The sequence below is a fragment of the Lepidochelys kempii genome, chromosome 1 (assembly GCF_965140285.1).
Source record: "Lepidochelys kempii isolate rLepKem1 chromosome 1, rLepKem1.hap1, whole genome shotgun sequence".
Taxonomy (NCBI): Eukaryota; Metazoa; Chordata; order Testudines; family Cheloniidae; genus Lepidochelys; species Lepidochelys kempii.
The window spans coordinates 118,702,898-118,726,523 of NC_136380.1; the positions used below are offsets into that span (position 1 = coordinate 118,702,898).

A 23,626-nucleotide genomic window follows, 5' to 3' on the forward strand; every position below is an offset into this window, starting at 1 on the left:
TGTGGCAGAACAGGGAACTGCATCTGGGTATCCTAAGTCCCACACCCACATGCTAACCACTGGACCATGCTACCTTGGGTGTCCTGAGTGCAAGGACTGAAACTCTCCCCAGCCTTTGTACAGGGGCATAAAGAGGTAGGTTCCTTTCACCTTGTTCTCATGTCCCACTCCTACATGCATTCATGCCAGAGTCAGGAACAACCTGGCCCTAATTCATTAAGCCTCTCAACCCCCATAGGAGCAAGTGATAATAATAATTAGTAAACATATTATGCTAGGTAGGATTGGGGCCTCTTTGTGAAAAAATAAAATCCATGACGCAGAGGGATGATGGCAATAATAATAATAATAATAATAATAATAATAGAGGGTTGCACACTTTGTTGCATCTCCAGGCAGACCTCCCTGAATGCACTAGGGCCTCCTTGCATTCTTCCATTCAACCCCACAAGTTCCCTGTGTCCACCCTCCCATCTCCTTCCTTGCAATCCACACACCCCATGCCAGGGTGGGGGATGTCTCCCATGTCTGTGTGCTCCCATTCTCCGCCTTTGTGCCCACTCCCACTGATCAGATGTGGCATTTAAACGTTATCATGTTACAGACAAACAGAGAGAGAGAGTGTGCCAGGCATCGCTTTGCCAGGCATCGCTTTGTTCAGAAAATCAGAAAGGTAAGTATTGTAGAGTGGGAAATTGAGAAACAAAGGTTAAATGACTTGTCCCTGGTCCTAGCAAGTAAATTAAGGAGCAAAGATTTGTATTCGGCAGTTCCTGGCTCCCAGAGCCGTGTCCAGGTCACTTACAACACACAGCCGCCTATTGTCATAGGCAGTTTATGTTAATGCAACATTAATGTTGAGTTTTAACTAAACAAAGGAAAGGAAATTCAGAGTACTATTAGTAGGAATACTACTATTGAGGTTTATGAGAAGTATTCTTGCTTTTCCAGAGGCGACTGTACAATCAGGGCTGTGAATCTGTCAAGAATACCTTTAAAAATCCCTGTGCAGTATTGGAGTGAGGCTGAGCGACCAATGCTGTCAAAGGGGATTTGTCTCAATTAGATTTCTTAACCTCAGAGGATAGGACAGCCAACGCAGTGGCTTACATTTGCCAACTAAATTACAGCAGGGGCAGGTGCTGGGCTGAATGCACTGTCCCGCAAAACTGAATTCCCTAGTGTCATGATGGGAGAAGAGTGGGAAGGGTCATTTTAATGCACCTCTTTAGCCAACTGAGGGCATGGTTTCAGCATCTCTACTCACTCCATCCCAGTGTTGGGAAAATACAGCTAAGGAATGCTACACTAGGCATCCTAGCACCCAAGTGATATCCCCTGATTGCATTTCCCAGTATAAAGAAACAGATATATCACCATTTCCAACACCATTTCCATCAACCCTGCAACAGATCAATAACCCTACTCGTTGTATACATATTGGATTTTGATTCATGATTGTGAAGTCTCTGTATTCTGACCAACTCTGTTAGTAAAATTTGGAATTTTGCATGTACAGCGATTGAAAGAATATATAGTACCTCTAAGACTAATGTACTCCATTACATGCACTTACCTTTATAAACTGAGGTGTTGCCAGTCGAACAGTAGCAACAAAACAGACGTGTTTTCCTAGTGATGTTCCATAAGCCTGTGGAACAGCACCACCAAAGCAGTTACAAGCGGAATTAGGCACTGGGAAGGGAAAAAGCAAAATTAGCAGATTTGCCCTGACTGAATATTTTACAGATTTGAAAAGCACTAATAACAAATCTTACTCAGAAGAGTGTCTCAAAACCTTTTAAAGCTTATATGCATATATTTGAATCGAAATCAGTCATGTTAGGCAAGAAGACATGAGAGCTTAACGCAAAGTAAGAAGTATGTTTATAAAAGGTAGGGACAAACCTTCTAGTGGTATATACAACAGCTTTCTGGAAAGAAACCCTACACATCCAGTTGCTCCTTTTCACCATTCACAAAAACAATGTATATTTCAGCGATCTTATTGCATTACTTGTAGGCAGCAGATGAAAGAAGTGTTGTTAGAGGTTGAAGGGTGTTATTCAAGTCACTGGTGGCAAAACATTTAAACCAATATCACTGAGGCTTTCATGGAGTTAGCAGGCATATTTCTTCAGATATTAAAATGTATAACCCCAATTGCAGCCCCCTCATCCATCCTAACCCTCTCTTTCATCCCTGCCCATCCTCCCCAATCCCTCCCTGCATCTGTGGGGATTCTTCAGCCCCCTCAATCCCCAACTCCTCCCCAGTCCTCCCACACTCTCTCCCTCAGCCATAGGTCCCCCAGCATCCCATTCAGTCCATTCCAAACTGCCCCCATCCCTGGGCCCTCTCCAGCCCACCTCCCACCCCCAGTTCACCCTAACCCTCCCCCTTAGCCATAGGCCCCCCCAACATCCCCTTCAATCCATTCCAGCCAGCCTCCCCAGCCCTGGGCCCTCCTCAGCTGCACCATCTACCATAACCCCCTTGTCCTTACCAAACCCCCCACCCCCTCCCTGGATCCGTGGGGACCCTCAGCCCCCACTTCATCCTCAATCTCTCCCAAGTCTACCCACACTCTCTCCCTGAGCCCAAGGGCCCCAGCGTTCCCTTCAATCCATCCCAACCTGCCCCCCATCCCTGGGCCCTCTCCAGCCTCCCTGTTCACCCTAATCCTCTCCTTTATCCTTACCAATCCTCCCCAGTCCCTTCCTCCCAATAGCACTGAGGTTTGAAAATTATAATTATTTTAAGCAAAAGAAAAGCAGAATCTAGCAGGCTTTAGTATATAGTGCTAGTCTTCAAAGTTGGGCATCTTTTGAGAGTTCCTGCCCCATTCTCTCTTGGCACAGTAGACTAGGAGAGGGGCTGAAGAGGAAGGGTTTTAGCCACAATTTTTTATGATGGACTGATAACTGTGTCTTTCATGATTCCACAGGTCTCGTGTCATGTTCAGGGTTTACTGGTACCTGCATGCCCCTCAGGCCCTCATTTTCAGCAATGGTTTGCAAAGTTGTCATCTTGCCTCTAGCTTGCCTGTGATCCCAATGTACGTTAGTGTCACAGAGGATGAACTCCTCCTCTTCAGAGCACTTGTAGTAAAGAAAATTACACCCCAACTTATGCTGCTTGGAGATCACAGTCCTGCTACCTCTGAAGTCAATGCACCAGACTTCAAGTGAGTACTGGAACAGTCCTGGGAGAACCTGCATGGTGAGGAGCTATTTCCTGACTCCTGCACTCTCCAGCTGACCACAGCCCTTGACAAAGAGAGTTCAACCTGCGTAGCAATTGCAGGTGGGGGGATGCTACCACAGAGCTTTCTCTCCTCTATCTGTGGCCCTGGACCCTATTTTCTCAAGTTTCTCACAATCTGGCTGTAGCAAGGAGGCATGGCCTCCCTTGGAGATTGACAGGGAGGGATGGCCACACACACACCTGATGGGCAGAAGCAGAAAGGCCATGCTCGCCCCGCTAGAAGAAGTGGGGCGGAACAGAAACAGGAAGTACAAAAGGCAGGCCCTGCAGCTCCGCTGGGCTGGAGCCACTGAGGGAGATAGATGCTTCCAACCTGCTGCTAGAGCAGGAGCCTGCGGAAGACCTCTGCTGTCCCGAGGACTCACCAGAGCTGCCAGACATGCCTGATGCTGAGGAGCTGCTTGAACTGCCACTGGTGGTGTATCCTGGGGAGACAGAGGGTTCTCCCAGGATCCAGGTACACCCTGAGGGGATAGTAGAAAGTAACCTAGCGACAACTTACTCTAGTCCAGCTGTGTTGCTGCCTGAATCCAGGTCACTGTGTTGTGGGTGGATTCCCTGTTGACCCAGTGGTGGAATAATCTGCCACTCCTAGGACCCTGGGCTAGTTCCTGGTGGAGTTGGGTGGGTCTGGGTCCCCCCATGCCCCTGCCACCTCACCCCTGGGACAGCAGCCTCCCCACCTTAGGCCAATGTTAGTCTATGGTCTGCCAGAGCTAGGACACTAGACCCTGTATTGCCCTGCCTTGCCTGAGGGCTGAAGCCTTAGACTTCTGATGCCTGGCCCTGCTGAAGGGCCTGGCTCCTGGACTATATACTACTCTGTCCTGCCTGAGGGGCCCTTATACTGTTTGGGTTCGTTGCCCTGCTTGAGGGCTTGAGCCCTGATGACCGTTAACTGCTAGGCCCAGGCCAGAGGGCCTGAGCTCTAGAGACATCTAATTTCTCCCCTTTTACAGATTACCATTCTAAATGTGTGATGGTGAGGAGATGTGGCCTTCCTCTGCGATTGACAGGGAGAGACGGCCATGCATTCCTACACTGGCTCCTTTCTGTACCACACAACAGAGGCAAACATGCCCTTTGATGTATTGTTTCTTGACTTTAGCAAAGCTTTTGACACGGTGTCCCACAGTATTCTTGTCAGCAAGTTAAGGAAGTATGGGCTGGATGAATGCACCATAAGGTGGGTAGAAAGCTGGCTAGATTGTCGGGCTCAACGGGTAGTGATCAATGGCTCCATGTCTAGTTGGCAGCCGGTATCAAGTGGAGTGCCCCAAGGGTCGGTCCTGGGGCCGGTTTTGTTCAATATCTTCATAAATGATCTGGAGGATGGTGTGGATTGCACTCTCAGCAAATTTGCGGATGATACTAAACTGGGAGGAGTGGTAGATACGCTGGAGGGGAGGGATAGGATACAGAAGGACCTAGACAAATTGGAGGATTGGGCCAAAAGAAATCTGATGAGGTTCAATAAGGATAAGTGCAGAGTCCTGCACTTAGGATGGAAGAATCCAATGCACAGCTACAGACTAGGGACCGAATGGCTAGGCAGCAGTTCTGCGGAAAAGGACCTAAGGGTGACAGTGGACGAGAAGCTGGATATGAGTCAGCAGTGTGCCCTTGTTGCCAAGAAGGCCAATGGCATTTTGGGATGTATAAGTAGGGGCATAGCGAGCAGATCGAGGGACGTGATCGTTCCCCTCTATTCGACATTGGTGAGGCCTCATCTGGAGTACTGTGTCCAGTTTTGGGCCCCAGAGTCCAGCGAAGGGCAACAAAAATGATTAGGGGTCTAGAACACATGACTTATGAGGAGAGGCTGAGGGAGCTGGGATTGTTTAGCCTGCAGAAGAGAAGAACGAGGGGGGATTTGATAGCTGCTTTCAACTACCTGAAAGGGGGTTCCAAAGAGGATGGCTCTAGACTGTTCTCAATGGTAGCAGATGACAGAACGAGGAGTAATGGTCTCAAGTTGCAGTGGGGGAGGTTTAGATTGGATATTAGGAAAAACTTTTTCACTAAGAGGGTGGTGAAACACTGGAATGCGTTACCTAGGGAGTTGGTAGAATCTCCTTCCTTAGAGGTTTTTAAGGTCAGGCTTGACAAAGCCCTGGCTGGGATGATTTAACTGGGAATTGGTCCTGCTTCGAGCAGGGGGTTGGACTAGATGACCTTCAGGGGTCCCTTCCAACCCTGATATTGTATGATTCTATGATTCTATGAAAGGCTGCCTTTCAGCCAATTTGTATATTAGTATATATGGGTAGTTCGCTAGCAGTTTTTATGTTGGGTATCTGCTGTACTGGCTTTTTTTAATGGACTTCTCTTCACTGGCTTATGTATTAAGCCAATTTATTACACCTGCTTTTTGAACCCAATGCAAGCTATTGTCAAGTCACAATATCCCAATACATAGCTGATAACAAGAATAACAGTGAGAAACAGAAAAATAAGTAGTCTGTAGAGAATTCATATGTGTGATTAATCAGTTCAGACCATTGTGGATCCATTTATGTACTGAGCCAAAAAGTACAAAGGAGAAGAAAAATTCCACATTTAAAAAAGTGGTACAGCTGTCAACATCTGTATAATTAAAAAAAAAATCTCTAGACATGAAACATCCTCTACCTGAGCCTTAAGGGCATAATTGACTGGATTTATTAACATAAAAATTAAGGGAAATATTCTCCTTACATAAGCAAGGCATGTATGTATTTGCTGGTCCTCTTAGGACTTCCTAAGAATTTGTATTCCAATTCTGCTGCTGCATTTGTATGCATATAGGAGGGCTTCTGTGGGACTTAATAAAAGAGGTGGAGGGAAATGGAAAAGGAGTATGAACTGCAGGAAAATAGGAGGAACCTGCATAAGCAGCAATTTGCATTGCTCTACATGGGCTTTATCATGCCACTGAGTATTTTGCAGCACTCTGTGAATCTCAGAAGGGAGTTCTGTTTAAAAATCAATGGCATGATACACACCCATATTAAGGGCACTGTAAAAAGTTACTTCCAGGCATACTTCTCAATACCATGAGCAGTCACATGTGAAGTCAACAGGACCATTCCTAGTAGTAACCCTTAATTCTAATAGTTAAATGTATGCAGGATGGATCCTAAGAGGCCAAAAGGGCCTAAGCAAAGTCTCCTAAACGCAGGTGCGATAAATTAAAAAACTGGTAAGTAAGCCTATTAACTTGTGGGAAGCACCTGCTCATTGGGGAACACAGAACAGCAAACCTGTTGGGCTGAGGAATTTTCACTGGAGCATTTTAGGTTATTTGGTATGAACAAGCTTACATCAGAGAGACTTCTGTGCTTGCACAAAAAGGCAAAACACAGTCCTAAATTTTGCATTTACAAAATATAAGACTGCATTATATTCCCAAAAGGAAAATGTAATCCAGAAAGGATAAGAATTGCTACAGTAAACTTATCTGTCAAATTTGGGATTTTGCAATTGAAAGAGCAGAGCTGCTGTTGATGGAGTTTAAAAATCAGGAGCAGGAATAGAAGTTACTTTTTTTTTTTTTTTTTTTTAAATACAAGCCCTAAAATCCATGGATAAAAATATTTCTACCTTTGGGGACAGAGATCACTGCATGTGAAATGAATGGAATATATTTATGAAACAAAAAGGCTCCATTGTCTAGCTGAGAATGACACAGCATCCAACTGGTCTACCCACACTTTTTATTTTAATTTAGAATTTTTCGACCATTTGTTTCTTATACAACTGTAACCCTCTAGTTTATGCTGTTTACATTTTGAGCGTGTGTGATTTATTGTTTATTGCTTATCTTAACACAGATGATAAACATAACAGAAACAGCAAAGAGAAGAAAGGAATCTAACCTGGAGTAGAGAGTCAATTATTGGGATTTTACAACAAGATAACGGCCAAACATCTTCATTATTAAAGGCAAAAAGTAATATAACAAAGACAATCTTTGACTGGTTAAAGACATTTGTAACCATGGTCATGTTGTTGTTCAGCCCCAGTTTGGGATTCCGTGTAAAGTAAAATCATAAACTAATCCACAGAGTTATCCCCTTTCAGAAAAAAATGAGAAATGGAAGAGAAAGAGGAAGAGCGTAGAGAGCGAGAAAATGATCAAGCAAATGCCTGAAAGGTTAATAAAAGAGGGCAGGAGAGGAATGATAGAAGGGGGGGAAGGGAACTGAAGAGGGGATGAGTTGGAAAGATGGGAGGGGACTAGGAAGCACTGTGCACAAAAACAGGGTTATCCATTGGGCAATTTAATTAAGTGATTATTCCAATACTTCCAAAAAAATGAGGCTCATATCCATTTCTACTGCAAAATGTTATTTGTTCCATTGCTGGCAAGCTCACCAAGTGAGGGTACCATTCTTCAATAGTTTGGTACACTTGGAACTTTCATTGTTGTATAATTAGGCACGTCACTACAATCAGAGCTCTCCAACCAAAGTTTTTTTAAGGATTTCCGTTTCCAGAACAGTTTGGTTAGGCCGAGGATGGCATGGTCAGCCTGCAGTTCCATCTTGATAGAGAGAAAGAAATTGGCCCAAATAAATAATTTACCTCTGTCCAAAAAAGATGGATTGCAGGGCAACGTGTGGTGTAAACTAGTGCTGCTGCATTGCAGTGCCAGCATTTGTCACAGGTTGACTGCTCTGGGTCTGAAAAGTATATATACAGTACAGTCCATCCTCCAAATCATTTTCTGATGGATTAATCTTAACTCCAAGGGAGCAGTGATGTATATTGGAACAAATCTGAGTCCATTGAATATTGGTAAGGGAGATTGAAAGTTCTTGTTCCTATTTCCTTCTAACATTGTCACTACTGATTGCCACTGTGCCTGATGGATAGGAATACACACTGGCCACTGACTTAGGTCGGCAGTAGAACAGTTTCAGAAAGCCCCAAGACTAAGGGCAGTGTTGTAAGGGCATCTGACCCAAATTGGAGTTGCAGAGCATGTCTAAGTTACAGGTATTGCCATTTCTTCTTTGGGCCCAGTTGGAATTTCTCCCTAAGGCGAGGAAAGGGCATAAAGGAATCATATTCAATTATGTTGTTTCTGCTCACGATCCTTTTTTAAATCCAGTTAAGCCACAGAACAGGACTATGGGCAATTCAAATTTTTGAGTTACTCCAAATCGAAGTCTTTGAATGTACTAAGGGATGATACTTAAATTTAAAAGCAACCAGATACCAGGCTTTCCTAGCAGCGAAAATTGTAACTGATTTCTCTTTATGGAAATGGTAGAGATCTGAGTTCAGGACTCATTCTAGTGGTAGTGGGGTTACAGTTCCTTCCCCCTGCACAGCCAGGATGCGGAGCCTGGGAGGGTCATAGAAATGTAGGGCTGGAAGGGACCTCAAGAACTGGATGTCAAGTCCAGTCAGGGCCATCCCTGGGAGGGTGCAGGGTCCGGGGCGGAAGTGATGGATTCATCTCTTCCAGGACCTACTGTGCCGGCCAACTGCACTGGCCTGCAGGGCCCCCCCAAAGCGTGGGGCCCAGAGTGGTCACCCCAATTCACCCTACCCAAGGGACAGCTCTGAGTCCAGTTCTCTGCACTGTGGCAGGACCATGTATGCCTAGACCATCCCTGACAGGTGTTTGTCTAAGCTATTCTTAAAAACCTCCAGTGATGGGGATTCCAAAACCTCCCTGGGAAGCCTATTCTAGTACTTAACTATCCATATAGTTAGCAAGTTTTTCCTAATATCTAACCTAATATCTAACCTTGCTGCCGATTAAGCCCATTATTTCCTTCAGTGGACATGGAGAACAATTGATGACCATCTGTTCTATAAAGCCCTTAACATATTTGAAGACTGTTATCGGGTCTCCCCCAACATCAGGTCCCTTTTCTCAGACTCATGCTGAGGGATCAGCCATTGTGGTATTTAGCTCAAAATTGAGGATATATAATAAAACCTAACGTTGGGCAGACCAAAGGCTCTTGATTGAATAGGTAGATGTATTTTTTTTTCCCGAAAAGATACTCTGGGCGTGTTGCCTACACCTCGCAATATGGTCTTAAAAAGGTTGTTAATTCTGAAAAAATATATTTGGGGGACTATAAACTGGCAAAGAACTAAGAACAAATAGACATCTCGGGAGGACATTAATCTTTAATATATTACCTCTGCCCAAAAGGGATAGAGGGAGGGCTAGCCATCTATGTAAATCCAAAGCTTTCTGTGTGATAAAAGGCTTGAGATTAATTTTCACTATTTCTTTTATGTTCCTAGGAAAGAGGACTCATAAGTACCTGATTTGCACCTTCTGCCAGGAAAAAAATATGATCTAAAAGGGCATAATTATGCACCCTTTGGGAGACAGGGAGAGCTTCCAACTTATGCCAATTAATTTTGTACCCTGCAATCTTCCCAAACAATTCCATAATTTGTAATATGTTAGGGATGATCTGAGGGGTTGGTGATGAATAAAAGCATATCATCTGCATGTAAGATTATTTTTGTCTCCTGGGATCCTGTTTTTATATCCTGTATCCCCTGATGTGCCCTTATTTGTATTGTCAGCAGCCCTAAGGCCAAATCAAAGGCAGGTGGGGGTGGGCAGGGGACAGCTCTGTCTAGTATTATGGTGGAGATTGAACAAAAAGGAGATATAGTTATTGGTTATGACATGGGAGCTAAAACTGGGACTACAAAAGTCTAATCCAGGAAATGAAAGAGGGACCAAATCCAAATTTGTGTAGAATAAGGATCAAATATCTCCAAATTACTCCTACTGAAGGGTTTTTCCACACCCAGTGACACAACTGCCATTGGTTTCAAGGGGTTTTGATAGTACAACAGCACACCGATAAGCTGACCAGTGTTGTCTAACTCATGTCTCTTTTGTATGAAACCCACCTGTATTATGTTCCTTTTTATTTTTTTCTGATTGTCCAACTACGATTTTAGACAATATTTTAATGTCAGAGTTGATTAAGGATAGCTAACACATTCCTGAGCATCTTTTTCAGACTTTAAGGGTGACTGAGATAGGGCTTCATTCACTGAGAGGGACAAGGTTAGTCTCCCAAAAGCTTCTGTATATAATTCGGTCAGTCTGGGAGCCAGGGTGTCTGAACTGGCCATAAAATTCATCTGGAAAGCCATCTAGGCTCAGGGCCATACCTAATTTCATAGCCATAATTTCAGAGGAATGTAATAAGAAATCATGCCAAATTTAGTGTTCTTCTGTTAGTTGGGGGAGTTGCAGATTTTGGGTGTATTCCTCAAAGAACTCATTGACGGGGTGGTCTTCCTCTAAATACAAGCACTGGTAAAATTTGGAGAATTGTTCATTAATACTTTAATGATCAGTGATACTCTGGCCCATCACTAGAGTGAATTTAATTGATTATAGCTTTTAGTGATTTTACTGTAAGTCCAGGTGCTAATAATTACCCAGCTTTATTTCCAGATTCCCAGTACATCTGATTCATTCTAACCAAAGCAAATTCACACTGTGCTGAGGTTATTTTAGTCATTTCATATCTGACATTGGTCACCTCTTAGAGTTTAACCAAAGTGGGTGAATCAGCATAGTTGAGGTCTGCCTCCTTGAGCATTTCCATTAAATTCAGCTCATCTTGTTTGGCTCTTTATGTGGGAGAAGTAGGATACTATCCTACCCCTTAAGTATGCCTTGAAAGTGTTGCTCACTAGACCAAAGGGTGGTTGTTCATCTCAAAGAAAATTATTTTCTTTCCCCACACACTTTTTAAATTGTGTATAAAGTAGTAAAGAGGAGTTTTACCCCCATCTTCTGGTAGTCCCTTGTTTTTCAGGAGGAGACAGCTTGCAATACCACAGGTGCATGATCACAGATCGTAATCAGTTTTATTTCATTGTTAATTACAGAGCTCACAAAACCACTTATTACTAAAAAATAATTGATTGGTTGGATCGGGGGGAAATGAGTAAAAGGTGTAGTCTCTACCTGTAGGATGCTGCAGCCTCCATATGGCCTTTAAACTCAATTCCTGCATCTGGGCAACAATAGTCTTCTTAGCAGAGGATTAGGATTGCCGGGATCAGCTCAATTTATCCAAAAGCAGGGCTAACGCTTCCTTGAAGTTACCCACTAGAATCAAATGTTCTAGGGAGGTGTAATTTAATCTTGAAAATAACTGAGTGTAAAAGGAGGAATCCTCTTTGCTGGCAGCATAGAGTGTATGTAACATTGGAGATATGAACATTAACAATTAGGAGTCTACCCTCCATGTCTTTATAAGTGGACAAGATCTGTGTATTCAGTTTTTAATGAACAGGAATGACACACCCCTGGACCTCACCAATTAATTACTAAACAACCCAGCCTTTTAAAGCTTTTCAGCCTCTGACTCAGTGAGGTGGGTTACCCAGAGGAATGTTAGATCTAAAGTGAGATACAATTTTTCCCCTTTTTTTATAGGGTTACCAATTCCTTTTATGTTCCAAGAAACATATGTAAGTTAGCCACAGGTACTCACAGGGGGAAAGCATCTCATGTTATGCCCCTGGAGACCCAGGGGTAGGGACAGGGAGAGGAATCCAGGGTAAGGCATAGCCAGGGGAACTCATAAGGAGTTTAGATAGAGAAGAGAGGATAGAGTGGTAAGTGAGTAAGAGAAAGTTGAGAGGAGGTAGGAGGACAAGGGTGTGAGAAAACCACACTGAGTCAGAGTGGAAAGAAAGATCAGGAGGTTAGAGAGGAACAGCCCAAATGTACACTTCCCCTCTGCCCCAAGTTGAATGCATAAATATATGAATATTTCCTGCACCTCCCCTAACCTCTGCAAAAGGCTGAGATAAGCAGGTGAAAATGGTGAACATCCCTGAGTACATTTTTAAGTAAGGTTTGTGGGCTGAAAGATATATGCAACTGTGCATTAGAAGTCAAAGACCTGCAGGACAGGTATCTATGTGGAAATATATGGAAAAACATGAGGGGTGGGAAACAAGAAGAAACACCCTCAACACCTCCTATAGCCAAACAGATCCAAAATCACAGTGAATGGCCCTCCACTGGCTGGCTATTTAAAGGCTCATCAGAATTGAAATATTGCCCTCAGCCCTGGGCATATAAGCCAATTTTTACCAGCCACATTTTAAACTGCATAGATTACCTTTATGATGTTCTTAAGGTCACTGTGAGTAAGGCAGCAAGACAACAAAGCCTCCAATGATGGTGATTCCACAACCTTGCTTGGAAGTCTGTTCCAGAGTTTAATTACCCTTCTAGTTAAAAGGTTTTTCCTAATATCTAACCTAAATCTCCCTTGCTGCAGATTAAGCCAATTACTTTTCATCCTACCTTCAGTGCACATGGAGAACAGCTGATCACAGTCCTCTTTGTAACAGCCCTTAACGTATCCAAGGAAGGTGTCAGGTCCACCCCCAAGATTCTTTTCTTAAAACTGAACAGGCCAAGTTTTATTAACCTTCCCTCAGCGGTCAGGTTTTCGGAACCCTTTATCATTTTTGTTGCTCTATTCTGGACTCTCTCCATTTGCCCACATCCTTCCTAAAGTGTGGCACCCAGATGTGGACAGAGAGCCTCACCTGGAGTACTATCAGTGCCACATGGAGCAGGACAATCACCTCCTCTGTCTTACATGAAACGTTCCTGCTAATACATTACAGATTGTTAGTTTTTTGCAACTTCATCACATTGTTGACTCATATTCAATTTGTGATCCACTAGAACCCCCAGATCCTTTTCAGCAGTACTACCATTTAGCCACTTATTCCCCATTTTGTATCTGTGCATTTGATTTTTCCTTCCTAAGTGAAGTACTTTGCACTTGTCTTTATTGAAGTTCTTCCTGTTGAATTCAGACCAATTCTCCAATTTATCAAGGTCATTTTGAATTCTAATCCTGTCCTCCCAGCTTGGTCTCATCTACAAATGTTATAAGCACATTCTCCACTCCATTATCCAAGTCATGAATGAAAATATTGAATTGTATTGGATGTAGGACTGACTAGTGTGGACCCCACTACCTACACTCTCCCAGTTTGACAGTGAACCATTGATAACTACTCTTTGAGTACCATCTTTCAACCAGTTGTGCACCCACCTTATGGTATTTCATGTAGACCACATTTTCATAGATCACTCATCCTATCTTGTAGCTTGTGGATCAGACTTTGTTGCTGCTCTGTGGTGATCCTAACAGAGCCCATATTGTCCTCTGAGGTGGAGATTCCAGTTTCTGCCTCCCCAGTCCTGCAAGATAGCCCCTGCAAACTATCTGGTATAGTACAATGATGGCTTTAATTTCAGAGAGAGCTTCTGATATTTTCTTAAGCAGGATCTGCTCTTCAGATATCTGTTTTAGTATTTTATAGACTTGCTCCAGACCTATTAGGGCCTCATCCTCAGGTGGTGCTATGCTGCTCTTTACAGGGCTGACAAAGAGCCTCTGTTTCTTTGCAATGGTGGCGGAGGGGGAAGGGAAGGGGTTGGGGTGGAAGGATGCGGGGGGGGGTCCAAAAATGCATCCATCTGCTATTATAATGTAAAGAGCAGGATGAACCACCCAGAGATTAAAAAACATAGCTTTAGTATACTGGATGTTGGCAGATTTTAAGTGGGGAGGGGTGTCAAGCAGGAGCTCCAAGCCTAAGCAGCTATCTTCCCCTGCTGGCTCCCGGAAATCCTAAAGTATAAAAATCCTTTGTCATTGAAGCCTGTTAACATTTAGAGAGCTAATCTGGAGAGACAGTGGACTCACAAGCACTTCCTTACCATGCTTGTCTTCACTGCAGAGTAACTTGAGTTATCACTCGAGTGTTGCCCCTAACTCGAGTCTCATCCACACACACAAACGCTTAACTCAAGCATGTTAGTGTTTTTAACTTGAAGTGGTTGGCCTGTCACAGGAGACAGGCAACAGCTCGTTAGCGCAATTTGTCAGCTGACAACACAATCACTCTGTGCTGCTCAGGCTAATTTGAGAAGAGGTGACTCCACTGTAACTAAATTAACTCTGCAGTGAAGACACTGTCACAGAGATTTCCTCACAGCACATCATCAGGGATCAGGGTTTGGCTCTCTGTGGTCAAAGCCATGGAACCTGCCTCCAAACCTAGTGTTTCTGTGTTACAGTTCTGACTCCCAGCACCCCGTTTCCTCTCTGTCAGCCCACCTCCATTACAGCTATGCTGCCAGGGATCCCCTCTGGCTATGGCTAGCCCCTGAGGCCCTGGGGTAAGCGAATCTGTAGAACAGTGAATATGTGCCTTTAGCTATATTAACTTTTCTGGGTAATTTCCACTGAGCCATAATCATGTCTCTGTCCTGCCTCCCTCCCTTCTTGCTGCATGGACTCCAGACTTCACAAAGTCCCCTCCACTCAATCTGGGCACAGGGGTGAAGACAAGGTGCTAGGAAAGTGTCTTGAGCCTTCCTTCTGAGTGTAGGAGGGATGTTCAACAAGTGGAGGACCCTTACATGGGTGGAGCCATGGGTGTACGATCTGGCTCGTTGAAAAGTGAAAATAATTGTCAAACAATCAGCCTGTTGCATGCAAGGTGTCTGTACTGTATTATATGGAAGGTATGGAAGGGTCTCTGTAGCATCTCCAAGGTAACAAAAAAAAAAAAAAAGCTCATGGCTGAGACTTTCAGAGCTGTCTAGGGGATTTAGCCAGACATGCCACTGAAATTAGTGAGGGTTGTGTGAGTAAAACCTCTAGTTGGCTTCGAAACTCTCAACCTTCAGAATTAGATCACTAAAGTCCATCTTTACTTGCTGCTCTAAGACAAAACATATCTCCTAGGGAGGCAGCATGACCTAGTGTATATGGCACTGGACTGGGAATCAGGAGATGTGTGATTGTACAGTACTTAGCACAATGGGGCTTTCATTTCAGTTGGGGTGTTACACACTATTGTAATATAAATAATTAAAAATAATAAATGCACCTTTGAGGTTAATGAGCAGATTCTTCAGGGAAGGTCACATGAAAGAAAATTAGTGACTTATTAAAAAAAGTTTTGCATAAGAGTATGTGAGGCAACATGGACCTAGTGAAACTTCCAAACTTTAGTGATGGTTAAATGAAAAGGAAACATGGGAAAGATTTGTTAGACTGACTGTTCCTATCATGAATGTGTCTGACATTACATGAATCAGAACTTTACAATTACATATTCTGATCAGATACAGCCTGCATGAAATAAGCTGAATGGAAACTCATATTAATGTAGTAGAAACACGAGGTCAGAGTACATTCAGTGAATATTTCCCAGAAAGAGCCAAAACAAGTTGCTAAAAACTTAGGTCAGAAACGGCATCAAACAACTAAAAAAAATCAGAGACTTTTACTAAAGGAAGAACATCCTGTACCAAGTCCCCATGCGTAAAAACATGTTCACTGCTGTGAAATGCTACAAGGAAAAACATTCTTGCATGCATTCACGAGGAATCATCTTTGCTAATTAAGCTTCATTTTTTCTTCTCCCTTCACAGTGTACTTGGCTAATTGTTTTCCTATTCCTAGCTTCATTATTTTTTCCTTCAAGAACAACTTTCAAAGGCAGATTCTTGGGCCAGTGGAAGAGTACCACAATGCAAGTCTTTGGAATGTCTCTCCCCTCCCACTCCTCGTACCCCTCTATCCAGGAGTGCTGACATCGCACCCTGCTGAGGTGCCAATGTGTGGTTGGCAGAAAAAGGGAAATTGGCTGGAAAACTGGTATTTATTTAATGGAAAAAAGAATAACTAATCATAAGACCAGCAGGTCTCAACCCCATGGTGAGCTATAGAGAAGTCTGAGTGGGTCACTGAAGCTGTTGTTTCCCTTACACTCCTGCTCATGCAGGTCTGAGAGAACAGCACCAACCAAACAGCACTGCCTACTGTTTCATAGATTCACAGATTTCAAGACCAGAAGGAAAAGGAGTACTTGTGGCACCTTAGAGACTAACCAATTTATTTGAGCATGAGCTTTCGTGAGCTACAGCTCACTTCATCGGATGCATACCGTGGAAACTGCAGAAGACATTATATACACACAGAGACCATGAAACAATACCTCCTCACACCCCACTGTCCTGCTGGTAATAGCTTATCTAAAGTGATCATCAAGACCAGAAGGGACCATCGTGATCATCTAGTCTGACCTCCTGTGTAACACAGGCCACAGAACTTCCCCCCAAATAATTCCTAGAGCAGAGCTTTTATACAAACATCCAATCTTGATTTTAAAATTGCCAGTGATGAAGAATCCACAATGACCCTTGCAATTGTTCCAATGGTTAATTACTCTCATTGTTAAAAATTTACACCTTATTTCCAGTCTGAATTTGTCTAGCTTCACCTTCCAGCCATTGGATCGTGTTATACCTTTGCGTGACACACTGACAAGACAATTTATCAAATATTTGTTCCCCTGTGTAGGTACTTATAAACTGTGTTCATATCACCCCCTAATCTTCTCTTTGTTAAACTAAACAGATTGAGCTCCTTGAGTCTATCACTATAAGGCATGTTTTCTAATTCTTTAATCATTCTTGTGGCTCTTCTTTGAACCCTCTACGATTTATCAAAAACCTTCTTGAATTATGTCACCAGAACTGGACACAGTATTCCAGCAGAAGTTGCACCAGTGCCAAATACAGAGGTAAAATAAACTCTCTACTCCTACTCCATAGATTCTCCTATGCAGGCATCGAAGGATCACGTTTGCACTGGGAGCTCATGTTCAGCTGATTATCCAGCATAATCCCCAAATTCCTTTCAGAGTAACTGCTTCCCAAGATAGAATCCCCCATCCTGTATGGCCTACATTGTTTGTTCCTAGATGTACTCATTTACATTTAGCCCCATTAAAAACATATGTGCTTGCACCCAGTTTACCAAGCAATCCAGATCACTTTGAATCAGTGTCCTGTCCTCTTCATTATTTACCACTCTCCCAATTTTTGTATCCTTTGCAAACTTTATCAGTGACGATTTTATGTTTTCTTCCAGGTCATTGACTCATGTTGACTGGCATTAATTATTCTATTCTCCTTTAATTCTTTATTAATAGAGTCCTGTATCATCCACTCCATTATTTTGCCTGAGATCAATGTCATACTGACAGGCCTTGGTCATCCTGTTTGCCCCTTTTAAATATGGGCACAACATTAGTTTTATTCAAGTCTTCTGGAACTTCCCCAGTGCTTCAAGCCTTATTGAAAATCAACATTAATTGTCTAGCGAACTAATCAGCCAGCTCTTTTAAAACTCTTGGATGCAAGTTATCTGGACCTGCTTATTTAAAAATGTCTCATTGTCGCAGCAGCTGTTTACCATCCTTGTAAGATACTAGTGGAATGGAAAGAGTGTTATCACCATCATATGATACTACATCACATATCTTCTTCCTAAATACAGAACAGAAATATGTATTGAACACTTCTGCCTTTTCTGTATTATTATTAATAATAATTCTACCATTTCCATCTGGTAATCACACACAGCTCTCTCTGTACCACAGAAGCAACAGCTTGGTAGCCTGCCAAGGAACAGAAAAGAGTTTTGCCAGGCACTAGAGCCTGAATCTTGGGAGCACCGCTCCTGCCTGACTGAGCCCTCTCCCACTGGAACACAGCAGGAAACCCAGCACACTTCTGTTCACACCAAAAACTCAATGGCACTGAAGCTGCTGGGCCCTCCAACAACTCAGAGGCCAACCAAAATCAAGAAGAGAATGCTGCAGTTCTCCCCTTGACACAGATGGCGGTGAATGAGAACAGACACTGGATGAATTTTAAGTAGCCACAACTTTATTAAACTTGGCATGGGGTGGGGGGCTACCCACCTGTCACCCATTCTCTCACATACCAGGCATTTTAAGTGGTTCCAGTGTGGAGGTTACAGGGCTCCTATCATACAACCCATAACTTGGGGTAGACTCTCCTCAGCCTACCCCTATGACTCAGCTTCCTCATCTGAATCCTTTCGCATACACACAAGCCCACACCTCTGTAATGGGAATAGAAGGTACTAAATGGGGGACCTTGGTCCACAAACACCAACGCACCCACTATCCCATGAGCAGAAGGCCCGTCAGCAAATTCCTAGGTCTTTTACTTCTGGGAACTGGCCCATTTAGCTTTTTAACCACCCTAGAAACCTGTGACGAACTAACAACCCTATCAAGTATTACAACTAATTACTAAATTCTGTGCCTATTTAACCTAACTCTGCCTCCAGGAAGCTGTGAGGAAGGCAAAAAAGCCCATCAGGCCTCTGCCAATTTGGTCCCAATGGGACTAAGAAATTCCTTGCTGACTCCCTAAAACAGGCAATCAGTCAGAACCACAGCATCTTCTAAACACAGCTCCAAACCCACAGTTAAGGGGAGGTGAGGCAGGGCTGCTGAAACAGAAGAAAAACAGACTCCTAAGGACCCAGGCTAAGCTTTAAATCAGTTAAAGGGGAAAGTAAGAGACCAATCACCTCCCCTCCTCCTCCAGCTGATGAACGGGTCACCAGAGACTCTGGAGGAGGTAGGGCCACTCCTATTTTCTCCAACCTGTGCCCTCCTGCTTCGCAACCACCACTGGTCCCATAGTTTGAAGTAGGTGGTTGGCATTTTCCCAATCGCACATCTCTACCATATGGAAGAAAAAGAAAGATTCCGAGAGATGAAACCTCACCACGTGGAGACAGAGAGAGGCAAAACCCCACCTATCAACCAGAAGGGTCTGAGACAGATGAGAGGTTGAAAGGGAGAAGAACAGAGGGAGAGATTTAGAAAATGGGGCCATGAAAGGTCAAGGGGAAAGTTCTGGTGTTTTTTAATGCTGGAACCTGCCTGGATTTAAATTTTAGCTAGGTCAGAAGGAAAAGAAAGAGGAAGAACAAAAATGAATTAAAGCACAAAGCAATACCTGCCAACATATGAAAGCTATAAATTGGTGCATTTGGTGCAATTGTCTGAGTCAATGCCCATTGACATCTATGAAGATACCCCCACTGACTTTAATGGACATCAGACCAGGCCCTTAGAGAGAACCTTTTAACACACTAAACTAGGGGAGAATTTTCCAGGGACAGAATTTTTAGAAGTTATTTTTCTGAACAATAGCAAGTTCCCCTTATTAAAGGGCTATGTCTGTGCGCTGGTATATGGTGTCATGGTAGGAAAATAGAGGGCAGTTTTAGGATCATGAATGGAGAAAAATTGAGAATCTCTGTAGATCAATTGATCAAAAACTCTCCAAGTAAGAAATATATCCTTATGGGTCATCACTTGAAATCAAGCTTCTGTTCTAGAAAGCTACACGACTCAGTTTGTGTGTATGTCATTCTGCTAAATTTCACTTAATTCAGCACCGTAAAGAGAATAAACATAGAAAATAGAAAGGCAGTTTTATGTTTTTATATGAATAAACCCACAAATCACATGAAACTAAGAAAGAAATACATTTTACCATGCTGTATGTGCATTTCTGTTTTAGTCATATGGATCAAGACCAGAAAGTTAAATGGGGCAGGAAAGCTTTTCATAATGTGGTGTGTGGCTTTTGGAAAGCATAGTGAGGATTTTTTGCACAGGATAACCCATTTGGAACAATAACAGCAACTTCTGAAATACTACTCTTTGGAATTCAGACAAAATATCTAAGGCAAACTCTGCGGGGCAAGGGAAGAAGAAGTAATAAAGAAGTGTTTCTTTTCTGTCTCTGAATAGCTGTATAGCAACCTATTTGTTAAAACACATTACATACAAATTATTCGTCATCCCTTGAAAACTTATCTCCTCAGTCTGAATATACTGTATTAAGGTTAATTAATATACTATATTAAAACTGTAAGGTTTTTGCTGAATTTAATTCTTCCCTTCTTATTCTATAAGTACAGGCTACTGGGGATGGAATGCAAAACTGAACAGTTTGGGATTCATAGATCTGCTCCTTTGAGATACTCAGTGACCCCAACCACCCCTGAAGTCAATGGGAGTTGAGCTTGCTTGGCACCTCAGAGGATCCGGTCTAAATGCTTTAGTGGCCGCAATGGCACATTTCCCAAAAGGAGAAAATCTAACAACACAGCTGTGATTTCTTGGGAGCCTACAATATCATACGCTTTGTCATGAAGTGCTACAACACTTAACAACAATTCCCTGGAGAGGTGGTGAAGGAGAAGGTTCAGTAGTTTTTTTCAGCAACGGAGCCTGCCAGGAGTCAAATTTTCAGAAGTGAAAGTGAGCTTAGGGATCTTAATTTTATCCATTGTTAGTGTTAGTCAATGTAATCAAACTGTTCCCAAGCCTGTCACCATCGGACAAAGGTAGCAGATACCCAGAACAGGATAACTGTGGTCACAATCTAGAAGTGAAGTGCACTGACAGGGAGAGTTTACACTGCTACTGACTTTACCGATATACATCTGGCTGTTACTAATCAGTTGCTAAATTCTTTGTGAACTAAAATTCACCCCATAACGTTAGAAATAACTCTTTCAGTTAAAGTCTGTCTGTTCTATGTAACCACATATATTTTTTCACAAATAAAATGTTTAGTAACATTTACACAGAAGTTAAAGCTTACCATTGCTGTAAGACCGAAAATTTCCTACAAATTTTATGTATTCATATGTTGGAAATTCCTTCGGGTTCAAACTTCCTCTCAGAAGATGACAGTAAAACTCTAAATCATTGTCAGCTGGATTGTTAGAAAAAGGAGAAACAAATAAATAGGCTATTTAAACTAAACATGAGTGGAAAATTTGGTCCCAATCCTGCAACTAGTAGTGTATGCCTACACTCACTCAGAGCCCCACTGAGCGCAGTCTACCACCATGCTAATTGCAGGATCGAAGCCTCTGTGAAAAGAACCCTAAATAAATCCAGAATGTTCAACACTCCTAACAGACTTTTTCTCATGACTGATTTGCAGAATTAGGGCCTGACTCTCCACTCCATTACGCCAATTTTATTAAAGGAATTACACTATCATAAATCTGGTAAAATGGAGTGCAGAATCAGGCCCTTAATTTAAAACCCTTATTTATTTAGGTTTTTCTTTCCATAATTCACAGATTTTTCATGTCTTCTGTTTGGGGGAAAAACAGTCAATTTGTTTTTAAATTAACCTTGGAATATCAGAGTGTTTTTTATATAGTAGATTTTTTAAAAATTGTATAGATTCTATTGTCATCTGTTCTATATTTTTTACCCCACTCTTAGAACTAATTTAAATGAAGTATGAGAAAGGATTATTTATGAAAAATAAATTAAATGATAAAATAAATTCTGAATAATTTACACATATTTCAAATGAAAAGGAGTACTTGTGGCACCTTAGAGACTAACCAATTTATTTGAGCATAAGCTTTCGTGAGCTACAGCTCACTTCATCGGATGCATACTGTGGAAAGTATAGAAGATCTTTTTATAGACACAAAGCATGAAAAAATGGGTGTTTACCACTACAAAAGGTTTTCTCTCCCCCCACCCCACTCTCCTGCTGGTAATAGCTTATCTCAAGTGATCACTCTCCTTACAATGTGTATGATAATCAAGTTGGGCCATTTCCAGCACAAATCCAGGTTTTCTCCCCCCCACCCCCCACACAAACCCACTCTCCTGTTGGTAATAGCTTATCTAAAGTGATCACTCTCCTTACAATGTGTATGATAATCAAGGTGGGCCATTTCCAGCACAAATCCAGGGTTTAACAAGACCCTTGGGGGGGGGGGGGGGCTGCACGTCCACCAATGTGATATATGCCATCATGTGCTAGCAATGCCCCTCTGCCATGTACATTGGTCAAACTGGACAGTCTCTACGTAAAAGAATAAATGGACACAAATCAGCTGTCAAGAATTATAACATTCATAAACCAGTCGGAGAACACTTCAATCTCTCTGGTCACGCGATTACAGACATGAAAGCTGCGATATTACAACAAAAAAACTTCAATACCAGACTCCAGCGAGAGACTGTTGAATTGGAATTCATTTACAAATTGGATACAATTAACTTAGGCTTCAATAGAGACTGGGAGTGGCTAAATCATTATGCAAGGTAACCTATTTCCCGTTGTTTTTTCCTCCCCCGCCCAGAGGTTCTTGTTAAACCCTGGATTTGTTTGCTGGAAATGGCCCACCTTGATTATCATACACATTGTAAGGAGAGTGATCACTTTAGATAAGCTATTACCAGCAGGAGAGTGGGGTGGGGGGAGAAAAAACCTTTTGTAGTGGTAAACACCCATTTTTTCATGCTTTGTGTCTGTAAAAAGATCTTCTAAACTTTCCACAGTATGCATCCGATGAAGTGAGCTGTAGCTCACGAAAGCTTATGCTCAAATAAATTGGTTAGTCTCTAAGGTGCCACAAGTACTCCTTTTCTTTTTGCAAATACAAACTAACACGGCTGTTACTCTGAAATATTTCAAATGCAATGTAAAACACAGGTGTGCATCACTAGAGTATCTATGGACAGAATATAACTGAACTAGGTTGAAACATCAATTAAGATGTGATTTGTTTCCACTGAACTTTTCTAAATTTCCATGGCCAAACCTGTTTTCCTTAGCTCTCTCCTAAAAGCAATCTTGCTTTAGTAAATAAATGCAATGAGTCTAGTTTGAAATTGAACAGAAGGATCACTCCCGGTGGCAACATTTGTTTCAAAATGAATGAAAATATATCTAAAGATGCAAAATATTCATACTGACATATATCACATAGACACTCTACCCTTGCAAGAGAGAAATCTTTTCTCTCCCATGCTTTTTGTTTAGTGGGAATGATAAAACAAAACTTACTCTTTAGGGAATCTGGTGAGGCAGAATCTGCCATAAGCATATGAGAAGATAATACTTTATAAACTTCTGAATGTTCCTGTTCTGGGAGAAAATTTAACAAATTCTGATCCATGACGTCACACTGCAAAGAAAAGAAAAGAAAGTACAAATGATCAAAACAAAAAAAGAGTGACATTCTCATTCTCCACCAACCTGCCATTTTCTGCAATTGGGACTGAACTTTATTTGCAAAACCAAACAGAGGGCCCAAATTTCATAAGCAGCTGTCTAAACTTTCCATGCCCATAGGCACTTAAATACACAAAGTGCCAGATCCAAAGCCCATGGAAGTCAGTGGGAATCTTTCTGTGGACTTCCACGGGCAGTTGCTCTGGTCTAAAATAGGTAAGCGGGTATACAAGTTAGGCAGACACTTCTTAAAATTGTGCTCTGTATTATCATCATCAGATATTATACTGAACAAAAGTAGTACACGCTGGGCCAAATCCATCTCTGGTGTAACTCCATTGACACCTGTGAAGTTCCACTAAGCTTAAGTTTTCTTCATTAGAATTAAACCTTTAAAGGTAACCCATTCCAAGGGAAGTT

The 23,626-nt window shown here is 42.4% G+C and overlaps 1 protein-coding gene across 2 annotated transcripts in view; it reads right to left on the bottom strand.

Annotated features, from left to right (window-relative positions):
• The window catches only part of NPAS2 (neuronal PAS domain protein 2), a 203,717-nt gene that overhangs the window by 48,131 nt on the left and 131,960 nt on the right, over nt 1-23,626 (bottom strand). For both annotated transcript variants that reach the window (XM_073352007.2, XM_078853828.1), the window contains exons 6-8: nt 23,039-23,159; nt 20,816-20,929; nt 1,577-1,695 (exon numbers count right to left, since the gene is read on the bottom strand). In XM_073352007.2, coding sequence (XP_073208108.1) covers nt 1,577-1,695; nt 20,816-20,929; nt 23,039-23,159 — 354 coding nt within the window. The remainder of the gene's footprint in view (nt 1-1,576; nt 1,696-20,815; nt 20,930-23,038; nt 23,160-23,626) is intronic.